General features: G+C 36.4%; 1 protein-coding gene across 4 annotated transcripts; it reads right to left on the bottom strand.

Moving 5' to 3' along the window:
* Positions 1-177: 177 nt before the first annotated feature.
* On the bottom strand, positions 178-7,399 carry LOC131653167 (F-box protein At4g00755-like). Of its 4 annotated transcripts, XM_058923258.1 has the most exons (7): positions 7,137-7,399; positions 5,941-6,901; positions 5,084-5,237; positions 4,395-4,811; positions 4,106-4,278; positions 2,909-3,027; positions 178-1,072 (listed from the first exon to the last, which is right to left on the bottom strand). In XM_058923258.1, the coding sequence occupies exons 3-7, from the start codon at positions 5,217-5,219 to the stop codon at positions 1,015-1,017; spliced, it is 903 nt and encodes a 300-aa protein (XP_058779241.1). In that variant the 5' UTR covers positions 5,220-5,237; positions 5,941-6,901; positions 7,137-7,399; the 3' UTR covers positions 178-1,014. The 4 variants fall into 4 exon arrangements, with proteins under 4 accessions (XP_058779241.1, XP_058779240.1, XP_058779239.1 ...); XM_058923257.1 differs by lacking the exon at positions 5,941-6,901 and having other exon boundaries at positions 7,137-7,397; XM_058923256.1 differs by lacking the exons at positions 5,941-6,901; positions 7,137-7,399 and having other exon boundaries at positions 4,106-4,245; positions 5,084-5,858.
* Positions 7,400-18,403: the final 11,004 nt, after the last annotated feature.

Genomic DNA, 18,403 nt, shown 5'->3' with positions numbered 1-18,403 from the left:
CAATCTAACCTTGTTCAAATTTATTTATTTTTACAACACGAAAAGAAAGTGATCTCAATCTGACTTTGTTGAAAAAAAAATTTTTGTTTCCTTAAATTCCAAAGATTTAAAAAGATATCATACATAATGTCAACCAAATATTATATATTATAACTTTATTAAATCACATTGTATAACTAAGGGGTAAAAAAAACTTAGTGCTATCCGGAAAATACTTGGTTGAGATGATAGGTGTCTCTTCCAGCTTAATCAGAGATTCCGGGATTGAACTTAATCCTAAACATGCAACATTGTTAAACTTCTTGAGAGAGAGCTTTACCGTCTATTATGATCCTTCTCGGCTCGAAGATTAGTCTTTACAGTTGGGCGCAGAGGATATACTCAATTTATACAACAATAAGAATTTACGTTCTCTATGGATTTAGTCCTGAGAGTTTGCTCCTCTCAATATCTCTTCAAATCCCGCTAAGTGCAAAAATTTATGCGTTAAGTTATATATAATTTTGCTCTGACTTTAAAATTAAACAGAATTCCGTAAATGAACAGTGAAATTAGTCTCTTTGAATTGCAAGGCTTCATACTAAGATTTCAAAAGTAAAATAAAATAAGTGCTTAAAAACTACAAATATGTGTATGCTATTTATCACATATCTCAAAGAAGGTGAATGCTAAATTTGCAAAGATACCAACATTTTTTGATGAGTGGCATTCATATTTTTAGCTTGAGGCAAAACTAATATGTGCTTAAACAGTTAAAAGGGAAAAATAAAACAACTTGGTATCTAGCATCAAGTAAGAAATTTTATTTATTTAAACAAATTCATAATGTAATCGATGCTATAGTAAATTCAAATCACTAATGTCATTTAACACAATTTGCTAAAAATAGTAAAATCATTGAAAGTGCCACTGTAAAAACAATTTAGTTCAGCCATATATTTCTTACACTCCAATTTAATCATCCACTTCTGAGGGAAATATTTCAAGCTACAGCTTCCATCTGTGGAATCCTCCTCATCTCGTGACGAATTCTGGAAAAAGTATTCGTCCACCGACTTTAACATGGGAGATGCTGCACCACAGTAATCCAATTTATCATATCAGAATAACATACAAGCAAAGATGACAGTTTTTTACTTCAAGTGTGATATCATACTGTGAATGTGTTTGATGGACACTAAAGTTCGACACAAATAGAATGCAAATAACAAGTGTAAGTGTCAGTGATAAGTTTGAGATGTAAACCTAGTTGGAATGTCTCCCATTTCCTCCAGTCAGAATATTACTAGAGAAAATAGTATCATTACAATATTTCCAAATGTTCAATGACGATATGGGTCAGGTTATCAACAGGGAGCAATTAGAGGAAGTTTAGATTCTGGACCAAGTATGGGTAACCAGCCCAAATGCGATGGACCCAATTTTCATTCCATTCTATTTGTAAATGCCCAAGGGTCCAGCTTTAACCCACTTCAAATAAACAAGGAAGAAGGACGGAGAGGAGGCAACAACAAACAGAATAGACGGATAAAAAATCTTACATATTCTGAATTGATGGATCGAAGAGCACGGGAATTATGTTTTAGATATGGGGAGCAATATCACCCAATATACCAATGTGCAAAATAAAAAACAGTTGTAATTGGTGGTGTTGGGAGATGATGAAACCCTGTTTGAATTGAAGGAAGGTGAAGTGGAAGAAACTATGAAGTGTAGTTCTAGGCTAAGAAGCATGGACTTTGACATGGACACCGGACACTACACTGACACGTCGACATTGTTAATGTAAAAACAAAGGACACCGACACTAATGCATAGTATATTATAATTAAATGAAATATGAACATCAGTTACAAAATATTTTAATTAAGAATGAAAATCTAAATATACATCTGACTGAATTAAAAGAATTATATTACAAAAAAAATTCTTAACAGATTTAAGATCTTTAACTCCCTCGTTAATTACCACCCTTAATGTCATAGAAGATGAAAATGTTGGTATGTGAAAAAGAGACATGCATATGAATGATCTTTCACATATCACCGTTAAAATAATTGGGAATTATGAAGTTGAAGCCTCTATCCCTGAAGGTTGTTAGATGAGATGGAAGAATCTAAAGAGGTGCTGGCCTCCAGAGAAATCCAAAAGGTTTGACAGCATGTAAGGCAGTGACTAGCCAAATGGAAGGGCAAGAGCGGCACATACGACACCACCTGGGAGGATCAAGAGTTGCTACAAAGACAGTTCCCTAATGTCAACCTTGAGGACAGGGCTGTAGCTTTAGCAGGAGGCCTTCATGACTATTGCTATTGAATTGGTTAGGAGAGATATCTAAAAGAACTCAGAGTATGCAATAAACTGGCTGACTCGAGAAAGTCACTCTCCAATTACAATAGATTTCAAAAACTGACTCACTCTTCCCTCAAATTACTATTTATAGTTCTGTTCTACTAACAGAATTTGTTAAAGTTCCACTTACTAAAACTAATTTTGTTTTACTAACAGAATTAGTTACTCTTACTCACATGTTACAATTCCAATTGCTGTAACTAATTCTGTTTTACTAACAGAATTAGTTACTCGTCAGTTGTAACTGTAATAGTTCTAGTTACAAGCTTAACTCTTACTTTTACCCTTTCCTACATACACCCTACTAAGTACTAACAGCTGGTCTACTAACAAGGAGTCTCTGACTCTGGACATTGTAGAGCTTCTATCCTCATCATTTCTATTGAATAATATACACATTTCATCAATCTGGATTTGTGAAATCCATCAATGACCAACTAATCATCAATTCCATTTAAATTGGCAATAATGCTCTTCTTCAGTCAATATTTGACCCAAACGACATTAATTCATTTGTATGCATGTGAGAGGAAGAGATGAGATTTGAGAAACATACCATATGTAGAATAAATTAACATCTTCATTTTTTTGAACACTTCCCAACAGCTCCACAAGCAGAAAACCTCCACTGCACAGAACAGGTTCAGGTAGCTTGAAATGTTGCAACTTGTTTTCCTGTACAATATGCCGCCGATGCATTTCAAATTTCATAAACAAGCATAGAATATTGTAAGCTAAAAAATGCAGTTCAAAAGGGTAAAATTTCAAAACAATGCTAGTTATTTTAAGAAGGTACAGAGAGATGAGAAACCGCACCGCCTCAAAAATAACTTTGTATCATGAGTAAGTAATTACCAAGATATCATTAGATATCCACACGAGAAAGAACTTAAAATATCTAAAGGGAAAAGAAGAGAATGTGCTTATCAAATCTCAACCAAAAAAGATAAAGAATTCAAAATAAATTGTTCTGTCTTTTGGCTCTTTATCCAAAAACAAACAAACTTGAATGATCTCTTCTACCCCTCTGCTACTAATTGAGCTAAGTACCTATAACTATCAGTTTTAAACACCAAACTAGTTTACTATTCCAACCAACTACTCTGCCCTACCAGGCTACCAATACCTTCAAAATTGAATTAACGAACCAAGATCTGATTGTTGCCTTAACCTTCATAAAGTGCTTCTTCCATTTAGAAATCCATCTAAACAATCTCCATTTCTTTATCCATTGTTTGTCTTTTGTTAATATTGTTATTCTAAATATTTTTTCCTAAGCATCACTGCAGTGGAGAAAATGGCTGCCACATGTTTGTAAAACATCTAATCTAAATCGTATTGTACCCCTCTTGGACACTTCCAGATATTTGAATCGTATTATACCGCTTAAATAAGCCAAACAGTATTCTCTGCAGAAGCTTAGATGATTTCAATTAACTGCTCGGTTGCACCTACTGAACCCTCTCTTGTCATGACATAGCACAGAACTGAGGGAAGTTTGGTGGCATAGAGCCGCTCTGTATGTGTCGACAGTGTCGTGTGAGTTCTACTATTTACTATTTTAAGCTTAGTTCATACTCTTATTAACCACCCAATCAATTAACTGTTTTTAACTTATACTTTATCAGAGCCAATTAGCATTATCCAAAAAAACTGCATGTAAAATTTCATTCAAAAATTGAACAAAACTAGATAATGGTATTTAGAATGGATAGTCAACCACCACCCCGCATATGTTCATAGTAGAACTAACCTGAGACATTGAAAATACTGGCGAAGTATAAGTCCATATCATATGTCTACTAAAAGTCATTTCATCATGTAAAACAACAAACTTTGAATCTATTTCCATGGGGTCTCTTTCCCGGCCCAACCTAAATCGGATAGCTTTAGCTGAATATATAGGAAAGCCATCATTAATATAATCTGACAAGAAATACAAATTTTATGTCAGCAGAAGCAAAAGTTTGGAATCCTCAGCATAACCTATTTTTCAATTCAAATTGAGATACACAATACATCAACATATCTACGGGGCTAACCTTGGAATGGTTGGACATTAATCTCTGTGACAAGACATATCTTGGAAAAGAGGCGATAAAGCAAAGTCTCGGTAACAGAAGGATCCCTTTGCCCAATACTTGACCAATATGATGGGCCATGTTCAGTACTATCCCTAGGATCCAATGTATTTGTAAGGCTTTCTCTTATGTGATCATTCGTGCTGGATGCACATATGGCTTGTGAGATGCAGCTGTCATCGATAGGAATGAGACCAAAAGCTAGGAGTGCATAGACTCTATGATTTCTATTAAGACGCTCCTGTTTTGTTGTATAATAATACCCCAGCTTGTCACCATCAGATTCAATCATGTTGTCGACCTCAATGCTTCGAACAACAGCAGATATTTCAGGAATCATTTTCAAGCAAAGTTGCTTGCAGAGACCATTTTCAATAACTGCAAAATATTTCGTTTTCATATTATTACTACTTGAACAGCAAAATAAAGCCAGAGAACATTGAACTACTCACTGGTTTGGAGAAACAAGTGACATAAAATTTACAGGACAATTTAGCATTAGAGAAATTCACTTTCAGAAGCATGCCATTAAAACTCGCAAACTTAATATAGCATACATAAAAACCTTCCAAATGAATAAACATTTAAACTAATAAAGATACAAATGATAAAATCCTAGCACTGCAAGCAATAAAAAACAAATAGCTTACCAAAATCATTCCAAGAACTAGAAACAGCAGATGCACGAACAAGATCACCAGGATTATCCAAATAGGAGAAAACTTTAATTGACATGTCATATCCGAGCCATTGGATTAAATCCAAATTGGTTTTCACTTTAGACATTTTCTCAAGTATAAGATCCTGATTGCAAGCAAAAGTGGTCATTCAATAACGGCAGAACAGCTAAAGCTCAATGCCAGCAATAGTGATATCAAAACATAAACTGGAAATCTTCACAAGTATGGTCACCATGAAGAAACATTTTTAAAAAAACTAGTTCTTCACCAAATATAGATTAATTGTTTGGTAATGCAAGGAAAATTGCGCATTAATGAGTTGAAATCAATTTCTTATAAAAATCAGACCGTCTTATGATTAAAGCACTGAAAAATATATGATAAATAAAACGTTGAAAATTTGCCAACCATCAAAACATGATTAACAGATAGCGCTTCGGATGAACAATATACAACTTATGAAACATCATGCCATTTGAAAATTCGGCAAGCCAATGCAAGAAAAATGAAATTGATAATAGTTTACACGCGCGCGCATCAAGGGTATAAATCCTGGCCATTAATGGTGATATAACAGAAGATGGCACCCAAATATGGCCGATGAAGCCGCACACCTTGATATCGCAAGGACAATCACATCGAGCAATAAAAATTAAATAGAAATTTTGCACTGATGGCCAAATCATGCTACATAAATATCAGAATATATGGAAAAGAGACATTGAAGGAAGAAGGAATTCCATGCTTGTACTAAGAAAATATAAAGCCGCGATGTTGCGTGCAAAAACTGTGAACACACATACTCATAGGCATGGAAAAGGAATTACCTTTCAGCAAGAGAGTATGAATCTGAAATGACAGCAGAAACCCTAGAAAGCGAGAGAAAGCAAAAGCATAGAAATAGCAAAAGATTTAGATTTGTGGTGTCTTAAGAGTAGAACTCTTCTAGAAGGACGAGGTAACCGTCACATAAAATATTATGGAAATTTGTTTTATCTATTTTTTTATGTACTTTTTCGGAAAAAAATACCGTGGATTGAGATTTTTTGGGTCAATCTTTTTATTTATCTATTTCTTTGATCTCTAGCATACAATGTACACGGTGTATCGATGCACAATCTTGTAAATATCGTTGAATCTTAATTTTTGAATATTTTTTTTACTTGCCAACAGGGTAATATTGTCATCTATTAATCATCGTCAGATCAAAGTTTTGTTAACTTTGCTCCGCCCCTTTCATAAATGGCTGGCCGCCTTGGTCTCCACTGATTTGTGCTTCGCCATGTGTTGAAAATTCTCAGTCAAGCCATGGACCTCTCAAGTCATCTTTATCCTCACCGCCTTAACCATCACCAATCTGTAGCCACTCTCTTCCTCCCCTCTCTCTGCCTCACATCTTCTCTGCCATACCCTCCGTCAAATCGTCAATCTAAAAAATGCTTCTTTGAACTCTGTCTTTTCTCTCGGACAAAATCCAAACCCAAATTTTAACAAAAAAAAAATTCAATGCGATGATCCGTATAACAATCTCTCCTCTTAGAAAATATATTTAGAATTGGTTCATTCTTTAAGAATTTTATATATTTTTGAATAAGCAATTTATAAAGTGGTTAAGTTAACTTACCTAAATAATGCAAACATGATTTACTTCCTCATCAAATCCTCCTAAAAATCGACAACCCCAACCTCAGTGAATATTAATGAGTAACCAAACACCCTCAAAGAAAATGTGTATGATAGAAAGCACAAGGCAGTAACTCTGAAGAACACTAATAACTCACAACAACCCTAGATTTCAAAACCAACAAGTAAGTAACCATCTTCTATTATACAAAACTACAACCATAAACACTTCAATTAACTAATACAAACAACAAATTCTTATAACATAAATAGCCAAAAAATTAAGAACAAATAGAAGCAGAATTTTCATAAATTTTATGGCCATTCATGTTAACATATACAAAATGTGAGAAGAAAAAAACACACAACTCAACTAAAAATAGAAAATCAAGAATGATACCTGAAATCAAAGAAACCGCAATCCATTCTGCTGTGCAGTAGGTACATGCAGTGCTCAATTTTGATTCTCTCGCATCGCTCATTCTTTCTTCTGCGTAATTCCTCTTTCTCCATTGTCTCTCTCACTATCAAAAATCCTTCTTTCGCTCTCTGTTCGTTTAGAGAGGTGGGGGTTTGTGACATTAGAAGATATTTTTATTTTCTAAGAAAGAAATTACAAAAAACATGTAACAACCATTTTTATTTTCATAGATAAGAGATACTCCCTCTTGTCTCATCGAAGAGATGTATATTGTTGTCTCATCGAAGAGATGTATATTGAATAAATAATGTATCTGAATAATATGATGTCCAAATACATAATTTATTCAATATATTTAAAAGATAATCTTTTCTTATATATGGGATCGGAAGTAGTAGTATATTAATAAATTTATTAATAAATCTAAAATGTTCTTTTGGACATCTGACGTAATTACATTTATGTCTTTGTTTCTGAAGATACACTTTTGGAAATATTTTTTTTCCAAAATTTGGGTTTTATACGGAGATGCATTTACGAAAATATTTTAAAAACATTTGGGAAAACTCTCAAATAATTCAGTTAAAAAGAGGTTTTGTATATGTATCTACGGAACAAATCAACTTAAAATAAATAAATAAAAGTATTTCCAGAGATACACCTCCGGAAACATAAGGGCAAATTTGACAACACACATGGTGTGTGAGAAACCTATGAGTGAGATAAGATATTATCTTCAACTAAATAGTATTTGAATTAGATGATTTAGTTTAATTAAAAGTCGGATGTCTATTTACCCCTTCTCCTGAGAACTAGAATGCGAAAATAAATAAAAAAGTTGTGGATTCAAATGAATTTAGTATAATTTTTTTGTATGCTATGAATCATTAAAGCCAAGATGTTGTGTGATGTACACATTTTCAAGGAGAATCTCATTAAAAAACATCCATGAAGTTGGTTTGCCTCATAGGTCTACTCATTTATTTTGTCGTTTGCAATTTAGTATGTGGTTTATTTGTTGTAATTGACTCTCATCACATAGTTGTGCATTCTAGGTTTGAGTATTTAAGTGTTTTTACGCAAGAATAATTGGGTTATTTGATTAAGGTTAACACAATATGTTTTTAGTTTATTAGTCGAAGGTTTGAATCAAAATAATGATTTAAGTTGTGGCAATGATCCATCCTTGGGGGATCCAACAAATATAATTGTCTCTATGGGCGGCAAAGATTCACCCTTTAGGGATCTAGCAAATATAATTGCCCTATATGGGGGACATGAATCCATCATTGGGAGATCCAGCAAATATAATTGTCTCTTTGGGTGGCAAGGATCCACATTTGGAGGACCCACCAAATATAATTTCCTCTATGAGCGGTAAGCATCCACCATATGGGGATCTAGCAAATATAATTGTGTCTATGGACGACAAGGATCCACCATTGGGGGGGTCTTGCAAATATAATTGTCTCTATGTGCCACAATATCCACCATTTGGGGATCCAGCAAATTTAATTGCCTATATGGACAGTAAGAAATACAGCAAGTATAATTGCATCTATGGGCGACAAGGATCCACTCTTAAGGGATCTAGCAAATATAATTGTCTCTATGACCGACAAGGATTCACTCTTTAGGGATCTAACAAATATAATTATTTGTCTCTATAGACCTGGATTTCTTGCATAGGCATGGTATAACGAATAAACATAGATAAATAAGGATGAGATGACTCATTAAAAACTCTTTCTCCCCAGGAGGTGCAATGGGAAAAAGAGTGCATTTCAACTAAGAACTTGTCCTTACAATCGGCTGAGTTTTAATATTCGTGTATGGGAAAATGTCAACTAGGTAAATAACAAAAGATAAAATAATTGCATGAATAAATAACAGGAACAGGATGACTGCCTAGATAGTTCCAAAGGAGAAGGGATTCCTTCTTGCTTTCAAGCTTCACTGGACTGTGAGGATGGATAGGAAGCTTCCTTGCTTTCGCCAGCTTCTTCGGGAAATGTTATCTTATGGATGGCATTTTTCGCCCTTACGCCTGTAAGGTGTGTCTTCTTTAACTTGAGGCTTTCTACGTAGCACTTCCTAGCGATTTTCTAGTTCCTCAAATGACTCCCACTTGCCCGTTGGGGAACAGATATTTCATACATAGATACAAGATAGACAAAGAGGCTTCCAGTCGGTTAAAGACCGGTTGCCTAATAATCATAATGAGAATGGGGGCATCAATGACTAAATACTTAGATTTTATTTCTTTGGCATGTTATTGCCCTCCAAATGTGATCTTTAAGGTGAGGAAGCCTTTCACGTGATATGTTCTCTTGAGAATCCAACCAATGATCCCTTGAAGGGCTTCAAGTCTTCAGGGTCGAGACACATTCTCTCAAAGGAGTTCTAAGACTCTTTTGATCTCTCATTCTTGGCATTCGATGGTGATGACCATAGGATCATCGTTGTGAGAATGGATGTCGAACACATCTTATTCGAGTGCTTTTGTATTTGTGATATCAGGGAGGTCTTATATACTCATGACTTGACCAACGTATCTTTTGCGAGCGTAGCATGTCTCGTTGCCCCCGACAAATCCTCCGACTATGGTGTTGAGGGTATGACACACCGTTTTACCGCCTTTGTCTTAGGATGCTTGTGAGATATTGGATCGAACTCTAGTATGGCCGAAGGGTAGCTTCTTGGTTCGACAGAGTTAAGCATGATGTCGAAGGTTGTTCACATGCTTGTGTCGAAGATGCTAAGGTTGTTAGCATGTTAAATTAGGTTTTAGTGTTTAAACCCTAATTTGTTAAGTTAGCTTGTTTATTAAGTTGGCTTGTGTAATGGGCCTTGTGGAAAAAGCCCATTAGTTAGTATGTTAGGTTTTATTATAAATAGCATACTAGTCTCTCATCATTGCTAAGCTGCAAATCCTAATTTAGGGTGAGAGAGGTTATTTGTTATTCTTGTAAACTTGTAATCTTGTTTTAAGAGAAAGTAAAAGAATAACGGTTATAACCAATTATTGTGTTCTTCTTCTCCCCTATAATTCCCTATTATACTTTGTTATTGGTATCGTTTTTCACAACAAATTGGTGCGGTGAGCGTGGAGAAGATGCCGTCAACAAAGTATGAGATTGAAAAATTCACCGGAGTGAATGATTTCGGTCTGTGGCGCTTGAAGATGAAAGCCCTACTGGTTCAACAGGGTTGTTTGGAAGCGTTGAAGGGAGAGGCAGCCATGAATGCTGCATTAACGGCAGCGGAGAAGACAACTATGATCGAGAAAGCACACAGCGCAATTTTGTTGAGCCTTGGTGATAAGATTCTCCGACAGGTATCAAAGGAGACGACGGCATCAGGGTTATGGGTGAAACTTGAAAGTTTGTATATGACCAAATCGCTGGTAAATCGACTCTACCTGAAGCAAGCTTTGTATTCATTCAAGATGATTGAAGACAAAGTATTGGCTGAGCAGTTGGATATGTTCAACAAGCTGATTCTTGATCTTGAAAATATTGATGTGAAGATCGATGATGAAGATCAAGCGCTGTTACTATTGTGTTCTTTGCCTAGATCACATGCTCACTTCAAAGAAACTCTCTTGTATGGAAGGGAGTCCCTGACGTTTGAAGAAGTTCAATCAGCCTTGTACTCTAAGGACTTGAATGAACGAAAGGAGCATAAACCTTCGACTGTTGGCGAAGGTTTGGCCGTTAAAGGAAAACTCTTACGAAAGGATGGTAAGTTCGACAAGAAGAAAGGCAAAAGCCAGTCGAAGTCTTACAGTGGCGAAGTGTCATACCCCAAAATTTGCCCATATTATTTCTCTTATTCAAATTCAAATCAAAAGACAAAGCTCCAAAACACACTCTCCTATACAAAAGCTCTGAACTAGGGTTTGATTAACTCAATGGAAAATCATTAAATCAATGGCTCAAGATGGTTCCATAGGGTCACTAACATCCCAGAGTATCTCCATATAAAGTTTCAAGTCAAACAGAGCAAATTTAGTCCTTCAAATCCTGATTAGGTCAACAGTCGACTCTCAAGGGCAAAACAGTCATTTCAAGTCAATATGTAGTCAAAACTCAAGGTATTTGGTCAACAACATCCTCATAACCCTAAAATCATTATTTGATCAAGGGTTGATCATGATCATGCAAGGAAAGATCAGAGAAGTCAAAAGTCAAGAGTTACTATTTTAGGCATGAACTGAAAAAGTCAACCAAACTTTGAAAATTCACCAAATACTCATACTTCATCAGAAAAATTCCCACCAAAGCTCATTTTGAAGAGAATTCATTCCTCTATCCAATGGTCCAAGAATCAGAGCCCATAGGTCAATGGTTTAAGAGATATGGCTTCATACATTATAGGTCCTTTTCAAAAGTCAACAAAAAGACATTTTTTTCAAAAGAACACACAAGGAGCATGGAAAATCATTTTGACATGAGACCAAAAACACTGGTTAGAGGACTCTTCAAGGTTTCTAAAAAGTCCAAGAACTTGGAAAAATATTGAAGTATGAGGAAATGGCAAGGTGTACAAGTTCACCTATTTCCAAGGGCATGTATAAAGAGAAAGGGTCCAAAACTCCAAATATTTCCAAATGGGCCTATTTTCCTTTTATCTAATCTCTATCTTAAGCTCAGCCACGACCCAAAAACATTTTCTTTTACTTTTATTATTATTATTTATTTTATATTGGAATTTAAATTACTTAAAAGTCAATATAAATTAAATAAATAGTAAAAATAGGGAGAGATTGGTTTTGATTTATTTCTATCAAATATTTCATGCCATAATAAAGTTTAAATCAAATCAAAGAAAATTGGAGAGAGATTGGAATTCAAATGGACCAAATTTAGAAATATCTCAATTAAATCAATGGCAAAGATTTAATCCAATTTTTGTACCCTAATGCATCCCTATAAATGCCCAAACGTGTTCAGAAGAAAAGGATTCGGTTTTGGCAAGGATTTGCAGTTTCAGAAATCTCCCAAAACTCACAAAAAACCGTGAAGAAAAGAGAGGGTGGCGGATCGATTTCTAGGGCGTTTCCGGCACTGCAAAGCGTCGCATTCCATTCTCTCGAGGTTTCTGGACGTGACTGTATCGTTACCATCACTCCGAACGCACAAAATCAACCCCATCGCGCTCACGGTTTGTTCTTCAAATTTTGGAATTCGATTTTTTTGATTCGTGATGCATAAATTCATTCGGGTTGCATAAATTTGTTTCCTATGATGCTCTGAATGTTCATGATTGTTTAATTTAGTCAGTGTTTGCTTGCAACGTGATATGCCATGATTAGGTTTAGAGGTCTTTAAATTGGGGCTTTGCGGGTATAGGACGAATTGATTTCGATTACAGGTACAGTGGAGTTCGTGATGAGTAAACGAACTCATCCATGCTCTCACTTTTGATTTTGGTTGCTTGTATGAAGTTCTGATGTTTGCAGGTTATTTAGTTGCCAAAAATTCGTAGCTAAATCCTAGAAATCCGTAGTTAATAAAACCAGTGCCCAGGTTGAAGATGATGGTGTGGCGTGATCTCAATGGCCAGTTTGAATCTGGCGCGCGTTTTGGTGTTGCGTTCTTTTTTTTGTTTTATATATTCCATAAGGCGCATTCTTTATATAACTAACAACGTGTGGTTGAGTTGGCATGACGTTTCAGCGGTCAAGCTAGAGGCGAGGGTTCGATCCTCGTCTTAGACATATTTTTTTTCCAGTAAATTAACCTTGCAGATCCTATGTGGTCCGTCAGTGGAAGCCTACCGTATGCTCTCGGTTTATGGCCTTCAGATTATCCTCTCTCCAGATCCAGCGTGCTAGATGCTGCAGGCACACCGTACACCATCAAGCTTTCACCACACAGGATTAGCTGAGTCTCTCTTTCTAATTTTTTATTATTATTCTGTTTTAAATTACATCAATATTTTTACCTTTATTTTCTTATTTCTTTTTTATAATTATTATTTGTAACTTTTATTTAAATGACAAACCTTATTATTTTCAAATCACAATTATTTATTTTGTCGAAAGTTCGATTTTTTTTTACAATGTTACTAAGATTTGTTTTTACTACTTATTTAAAATTCAATTCTTTTTCATAAATACTTTTAATCGATTAAATAATTAGGATTTAATCCAATAATTATTTAATTGGTATATTAAATCGAACCTTCGACTTTTGGGCATTATTTAAATCTTTTTTTAAAATTATTTAATGGTTTCTAACCCTGATTTACCCCGATAAATCTGCGTTTAGATCAGTTAATGCACTAACGTTTCTCTTCTTGGCGCCCAACTTTCAGGATTAATCAGAATTCTTCAGCCACGTGCCATGCCAGATCGAAACAGCTAAGTTTCTGATTCTATTTTATCATTTTATTTTGCTTAATTAAAACAGGGTTTACTTTAAATAACTAATAATTAATTTGGTGTTTATTTATTTTATGATTAACTTGTGGCCCTAATCAGGGTTTATGAGAATCATTCTTACACTGAAATTTTTTCCATTTTTCTTCTTTGTGCCCAATTGTCAGGATTAACAACAGGATTTTTTCCTCCGACTACGCGCCACGCCCCTCACAAAGCTAAGTCCCGATTAAACTTCCTTTATTATTTCCTTTTCTTTTCTTTTATATTTTCCTTTTATTCTTTTAATCATTTATTTTACCCTCCCAATTTAAAAGAATTTCCATACACTCACGCCTTTTTCTGTCTTGCCTTCTTTCTCTTTTGCCTTTGCCCTTTTTCAGGGTTAACCCCGAGGCTTTCTCCGACCGCCGACCATATCAGATCAAATCAGAGCTAAGTACTTTTGTTTATATATCTTATCATTTTAATTTCTTTTGACCTTCTTATTTTAGGGTTAATTTCGTTTGCCTCCGAACCGATCATGCACTCACCCCTCTGTTTATTCTTTCTTTTCCAATTTTCAGGGTTTATCGAATGCCAAAGCTACGCGTATTGGTAACCCTAAACCCTAACTCTAATATTTTCTGTTTTAATTTTTTAATTATATCCCGCTGGTTTCAATTCCCCTCTCCTCCGCTGGTTACAATTTCCCTTCCCCATTATTATTGTTATATTATTGTGTGGTTAGTAATCTTAGGGAGTGCAAGCCTTAAATCAATGTAGATAATTAATTATAAGATAATTTTCTGAATATAATCACGTGATTGGTGCACACACGCACGCTTTTGGGTAACCCTCTCTGTTGCCTTGTTGCCTGTTGCCTGTTGCCTGTTGCCTGTTCCTGTTGCCTTGTTGCCTTGTATTTTTTGCAGAATAGCCAGTCCCTCGAATATGAGGATACCTCAGCCATGTTGCCTCGATTAAGGGTCATGGTCCCTAATGATGCTGCCTTCGATACACTAACATGACCTCGACCCTCGGAAGTTGCCTGCGGAAAAAGGCTGAGGTATCTTCTGGCTGCCTACGAAAATGGCTTATTCTGATCCTTGCCTTAGACTACCTGCCCTTCTATGGCATGGGATAGTCTTATGGCAAAGGATGCTTCGATGACCCTTCAACCTCCAAACGAAAGGCTTCCTGCCCTCTTATGGCAAGGATAGACCCTTTCATTCTGAAAGGCTAAAAAGAGACCTATCATCTGAGTTTAAGGTAATTGCCCCTAATTGCCTTGCAATGCTCAATTTTCATTCTTTCTCACAATTCTTCAAAAAACTGGCTACGCTCATTTACAAGCTAAAGTCCACTTTTTTTCTTTCATCTACTTTTTCTAAAGACAAACGAGCAAGCAAAGCAATTAAGAGCCCATGGAAAACCATGGATGCAAAGGGTGCCTTACACCTTCCCTTTGCATAAATTACCCCCCGAACTTAGATTTCTTAAAAGGTTTTTTTTCTGTTTCTTTTTGCCTTTCCGAATATTGTTTGGATAAAATAAAAGTCGGTGGCGACTCTTGCTTACCGTACATTTCGATTATTAAAAAGTCAGTTCACCGTGTTACAGAACTGGCGACTCTGCTGGGGAAAATTTTGATTAAGAGGGGTTACCTTAAAGGTTTAGGATTCATTTTAAAATGTTTTCTATTGTTTGCTTTGTTTGTTTTATTTTTCAGGGGCGTTTTGGGAATTAACTGAAGGACGAATCCTATTCCCGGATTCAAGAACCCTTAAGATTAGGAGTGGCATAGTCAAAAGGACCTCTTTCACATATGTGGGAGATGAGTCAGTATGAAGTTCACGCTTGAGTTAGGACTCCATAGCATATGCACACCTTTCTCAAATGAGGGAGGTCTATGTATGTGTCTGTGGGTGCGCCGGAGCTCAAGGACCTTTAGTTACCCTTAACCCATCCTGGCCTTTAGGAACGTAGTGGGGGGACTACCCTTGACAAATGTTAAGGACTAGTTGCTACCCGATGCTACAATTCAGATAGGTTCTTTCTCAAAGTATCATTGCATGGTGCAAATGCATCATGTCCGAGGGTGCTTTAGAAGAGCTGACAATTCTGGATAACTTGTAGAACCCGTTGCTGAAATCTCCTTATCCATAGAAATACCCTTGGGAAGGACACCTGATCAGACTTCATGCAAGCCTTAAGCCAAAAATTGTGTGACTTGTGTGACTTGTTTGTGTTTGCTACTAACTTTTGTTCTTTGCAGGTTTTGTTAAAAGGACGTGTTTGCCCTTACTATCTCACACTATGCCTAATGAATTGCATTCGCATAACATTCATGACATCATGACATCATAAGCATAACATGATTTAACTAACCCTTTCAAGGATCTTAGGGATTTAGGGCGCACAATTTCAGGTGCCCTTATCAAAGGTTGATCTCCTAATCAAGGGGCAAGAGGATTTACTTTCCTCTGGCCACATACCTTCCAATTCAGAGATCCAGTACCTATCAAGGGGCAAGAGGATTTATTTTCCTCTGGCCACGTATCTTCAAATTCAGAAGTATCCTGAATCAGAGGCGATGACCCACTCGATATGGTGAGCTTGATTCTTAAAGAAGGACGCTTAAAAATGAAAGACAAGGTTCTTCAGATGAAGCTGTGACTGATTAAATTTCTAAAGTTGCTAACTAAATTCCTTAAAGATCCTTGAAAACATTTCATTTGCATTCATAACATTGCATAACAGGTTTCCTATGATGGGTTTCTCATCCTTCCTCGCTGTTTATTTCAGCATCATGAATCTCGAACAATCAGTTAAGGATCTTCAAGCTCAAAACACCGAGTTCCAAGCCTTGATTCTGAATTTGTCCAAAGGGCAAGAAGAGCTGAAAGCCATGTTGACTAAAAAGAAGAAGAAAAAGGGTAAGAAGACTAAGGTGAAAAAGCTTAGACCAATCTTGCAATTCAGAGATGCTGAAACCTCTGAAGACAGTGACGAAGATGAGCAAGATGATGATGCTAGTATCAAAACTGAGACAAAAAGTAACCATGATTCTGCCAAGCACTCTGACGAAGAAGAGGACTATCACCCTGAGGATGAACATCCTGATGACAAATATAAGTTGCTGGAAGAGCGTCTGAGAAGCGTGGAAATTCAGAAGATACCCGGGATGGATTTTGAGGAGTTGGGACTCATTCCTGGAGTCGTTATTCCTCCAAAGTTCAAAACTCCTACCTTTGCTAAATATGATGGAGTCTCCTGTCCCAAGATGCACCTGAGGTCTTATGTAAGGAAGATTCAGCCTCACACTGCTGATAAGAGGCTCTGGATCCATTTCTTTCAAGAAAGCTTATCTGGCACTCAACTCGAATGGTACTATCAACTGGAAAGTACCAACATCCATACTTGGGAAGATTTGGTTGTCGCCTTCTACCAGCAATACCAATACAATGCTGACCTCGCACCAACTCGCATCCAACTACAAAGCATGTCTATGGGACCCGAGGAAAGTTTCAAGGAGTATGCTCAGAAATGGAGAGATCTAGCTGGAAGAGTCAAACCTTCCTTGACTGACAGAGAGTTGGTAGATATGTTTATGAATACACTGACTGGCCCTTTCTATAGTCATTTGCTGGGAAGTTCGTCATCTGGATTCACTGAGCTTATACTGACTGGGGAACGCGTTGAGAATGGCATCCGAAGTGGTAAAATTCAAGCTGCTACATCCTCAGGTATTACAAAGAAGCATCTCAGTGGGAAGTCAGATTCAAATAATAACCACGGCCAATCTGTTGGGGCAGTTTTGATCCCCACACCGACACCTCAGAGAAGTCGTCAAAGCACGCAAGACACGCCTAGGCGTCAGTTCACAAAGATCAATATGTCACTGGCTCAAGCACTACAACACCTGCTGAAGTTAAAGTTAATCACTCTAAAGGATCCCCCTAAGAATCCTAGTACTTCTGCTCGAAGCTATAATCCTAATATGAGGTGTGCATACCACTCTGATAGTCCTGGGCATGATACGAATAGCTGCTGGACATTGAGGAACAAAATCCAAGATATGATCGATGCTGGGGAAGTTGAGTTTGATCCTCCTGAGACTCCTAATGTAACTGCTAATGTTGTGGATGGCTAGAAGGATGAACTTTCAGATCATTAGTTTTACTTTTTCATTTGCTGATTTCTACTCTGTTTGTTTAAACATTCGAATTATGATAGACATTATTTGTTTTAATAATCATCATTAGTGCATTGCATATGTTTGTCTTGAATAAATTATTTCGCTATTACTCATTTTAAATTGCGTCTTTACTCTGCATATATTTTGTGATATTCAACTCCTGCTAAGCTGTAAGCCTTTTGAGGGAGGATGACGAAAACGATACCGCAGCCTCATACAGTATGCTTTTGAGCGGACTATGTTGACGATGTACAGGCATTGTTTCAATTCCTAAACAGTGGAGATATAAGGATGTTAATCCTTCGTCAACCCCTTTGAGCCTAAGAAGTAGAAGTTTCTTTCTTGTACTAATTAAAACCCTTGATCATAACCTGGGGCAGGGTAGTTCTCAGTTAATTTGGCTGTGCGTTCTAGTTTAAGAGAATCATTCAGTACACCTTTCAACAAAGGTTTCAATCACAAGCGGTCATCCGCACACATCAAAGAAGTGTTGGAGATGTCAATCAAAAGACAATAATGGTTCGTTAATCATCAAACAAGACAGTCAATATCTTCAAAAGAAAAAATGAAAAATATATATACAAAGAAAAGCCTGCTAAGTCAAAAATCAAAAGACGACTTAGGCAAAATCAAGGCATCCCGCTGACTGTAATCTCAGAAATAAACAGTTCAGGCAAAAGT

Source organism: Vicia villosa, linkage group LG2, assembly GCF_029867415.1.
Source record: "Vicia villosa cultivar HV-30 ecotype Madison, WI linkage group LG2, Vvil1.0, whole genome shotgun sequence".
Lineage (NCBI taxonomy): Eukaryota > Viridiplantae > Streptophyta > Magnoliopsida > Fabales > Fabaceae > Vicia > Vicia villosa.
The sequence above is the reverse complement of the archived record's forward strand: the minus strand, read 5'-3'. Positions and strand labels throughout refer to the sequence as shown.

What these genes read in the sequence shown, in the direction of transcription:
- LOC131653167 (XM_058923255.1), bottom strand. Translation starts at nt 5,261, where the DNA reads ATGACCACTTTTGCTTGCAATCAGGATCTTATACTTGAGAAAATGTCT. An exon ending in TAGTTCTTGGAATGATTTTG is followed by an intron (nt 4,812 to 5,083) that starts GTAAGCTATTTG and finishes AATATTTTGCAG; the next exon opens with TTATTGAAAATGGTCTCTGC. An exon ending in CAGTATTTTCAATGTCTCAG is followed by an intron (nt 3,028 to 4,105) that starts GTTAGTTCTACT and finishes CATATTGTACAG; the next exon opens with GAAAACAAGTTGCAACATTT.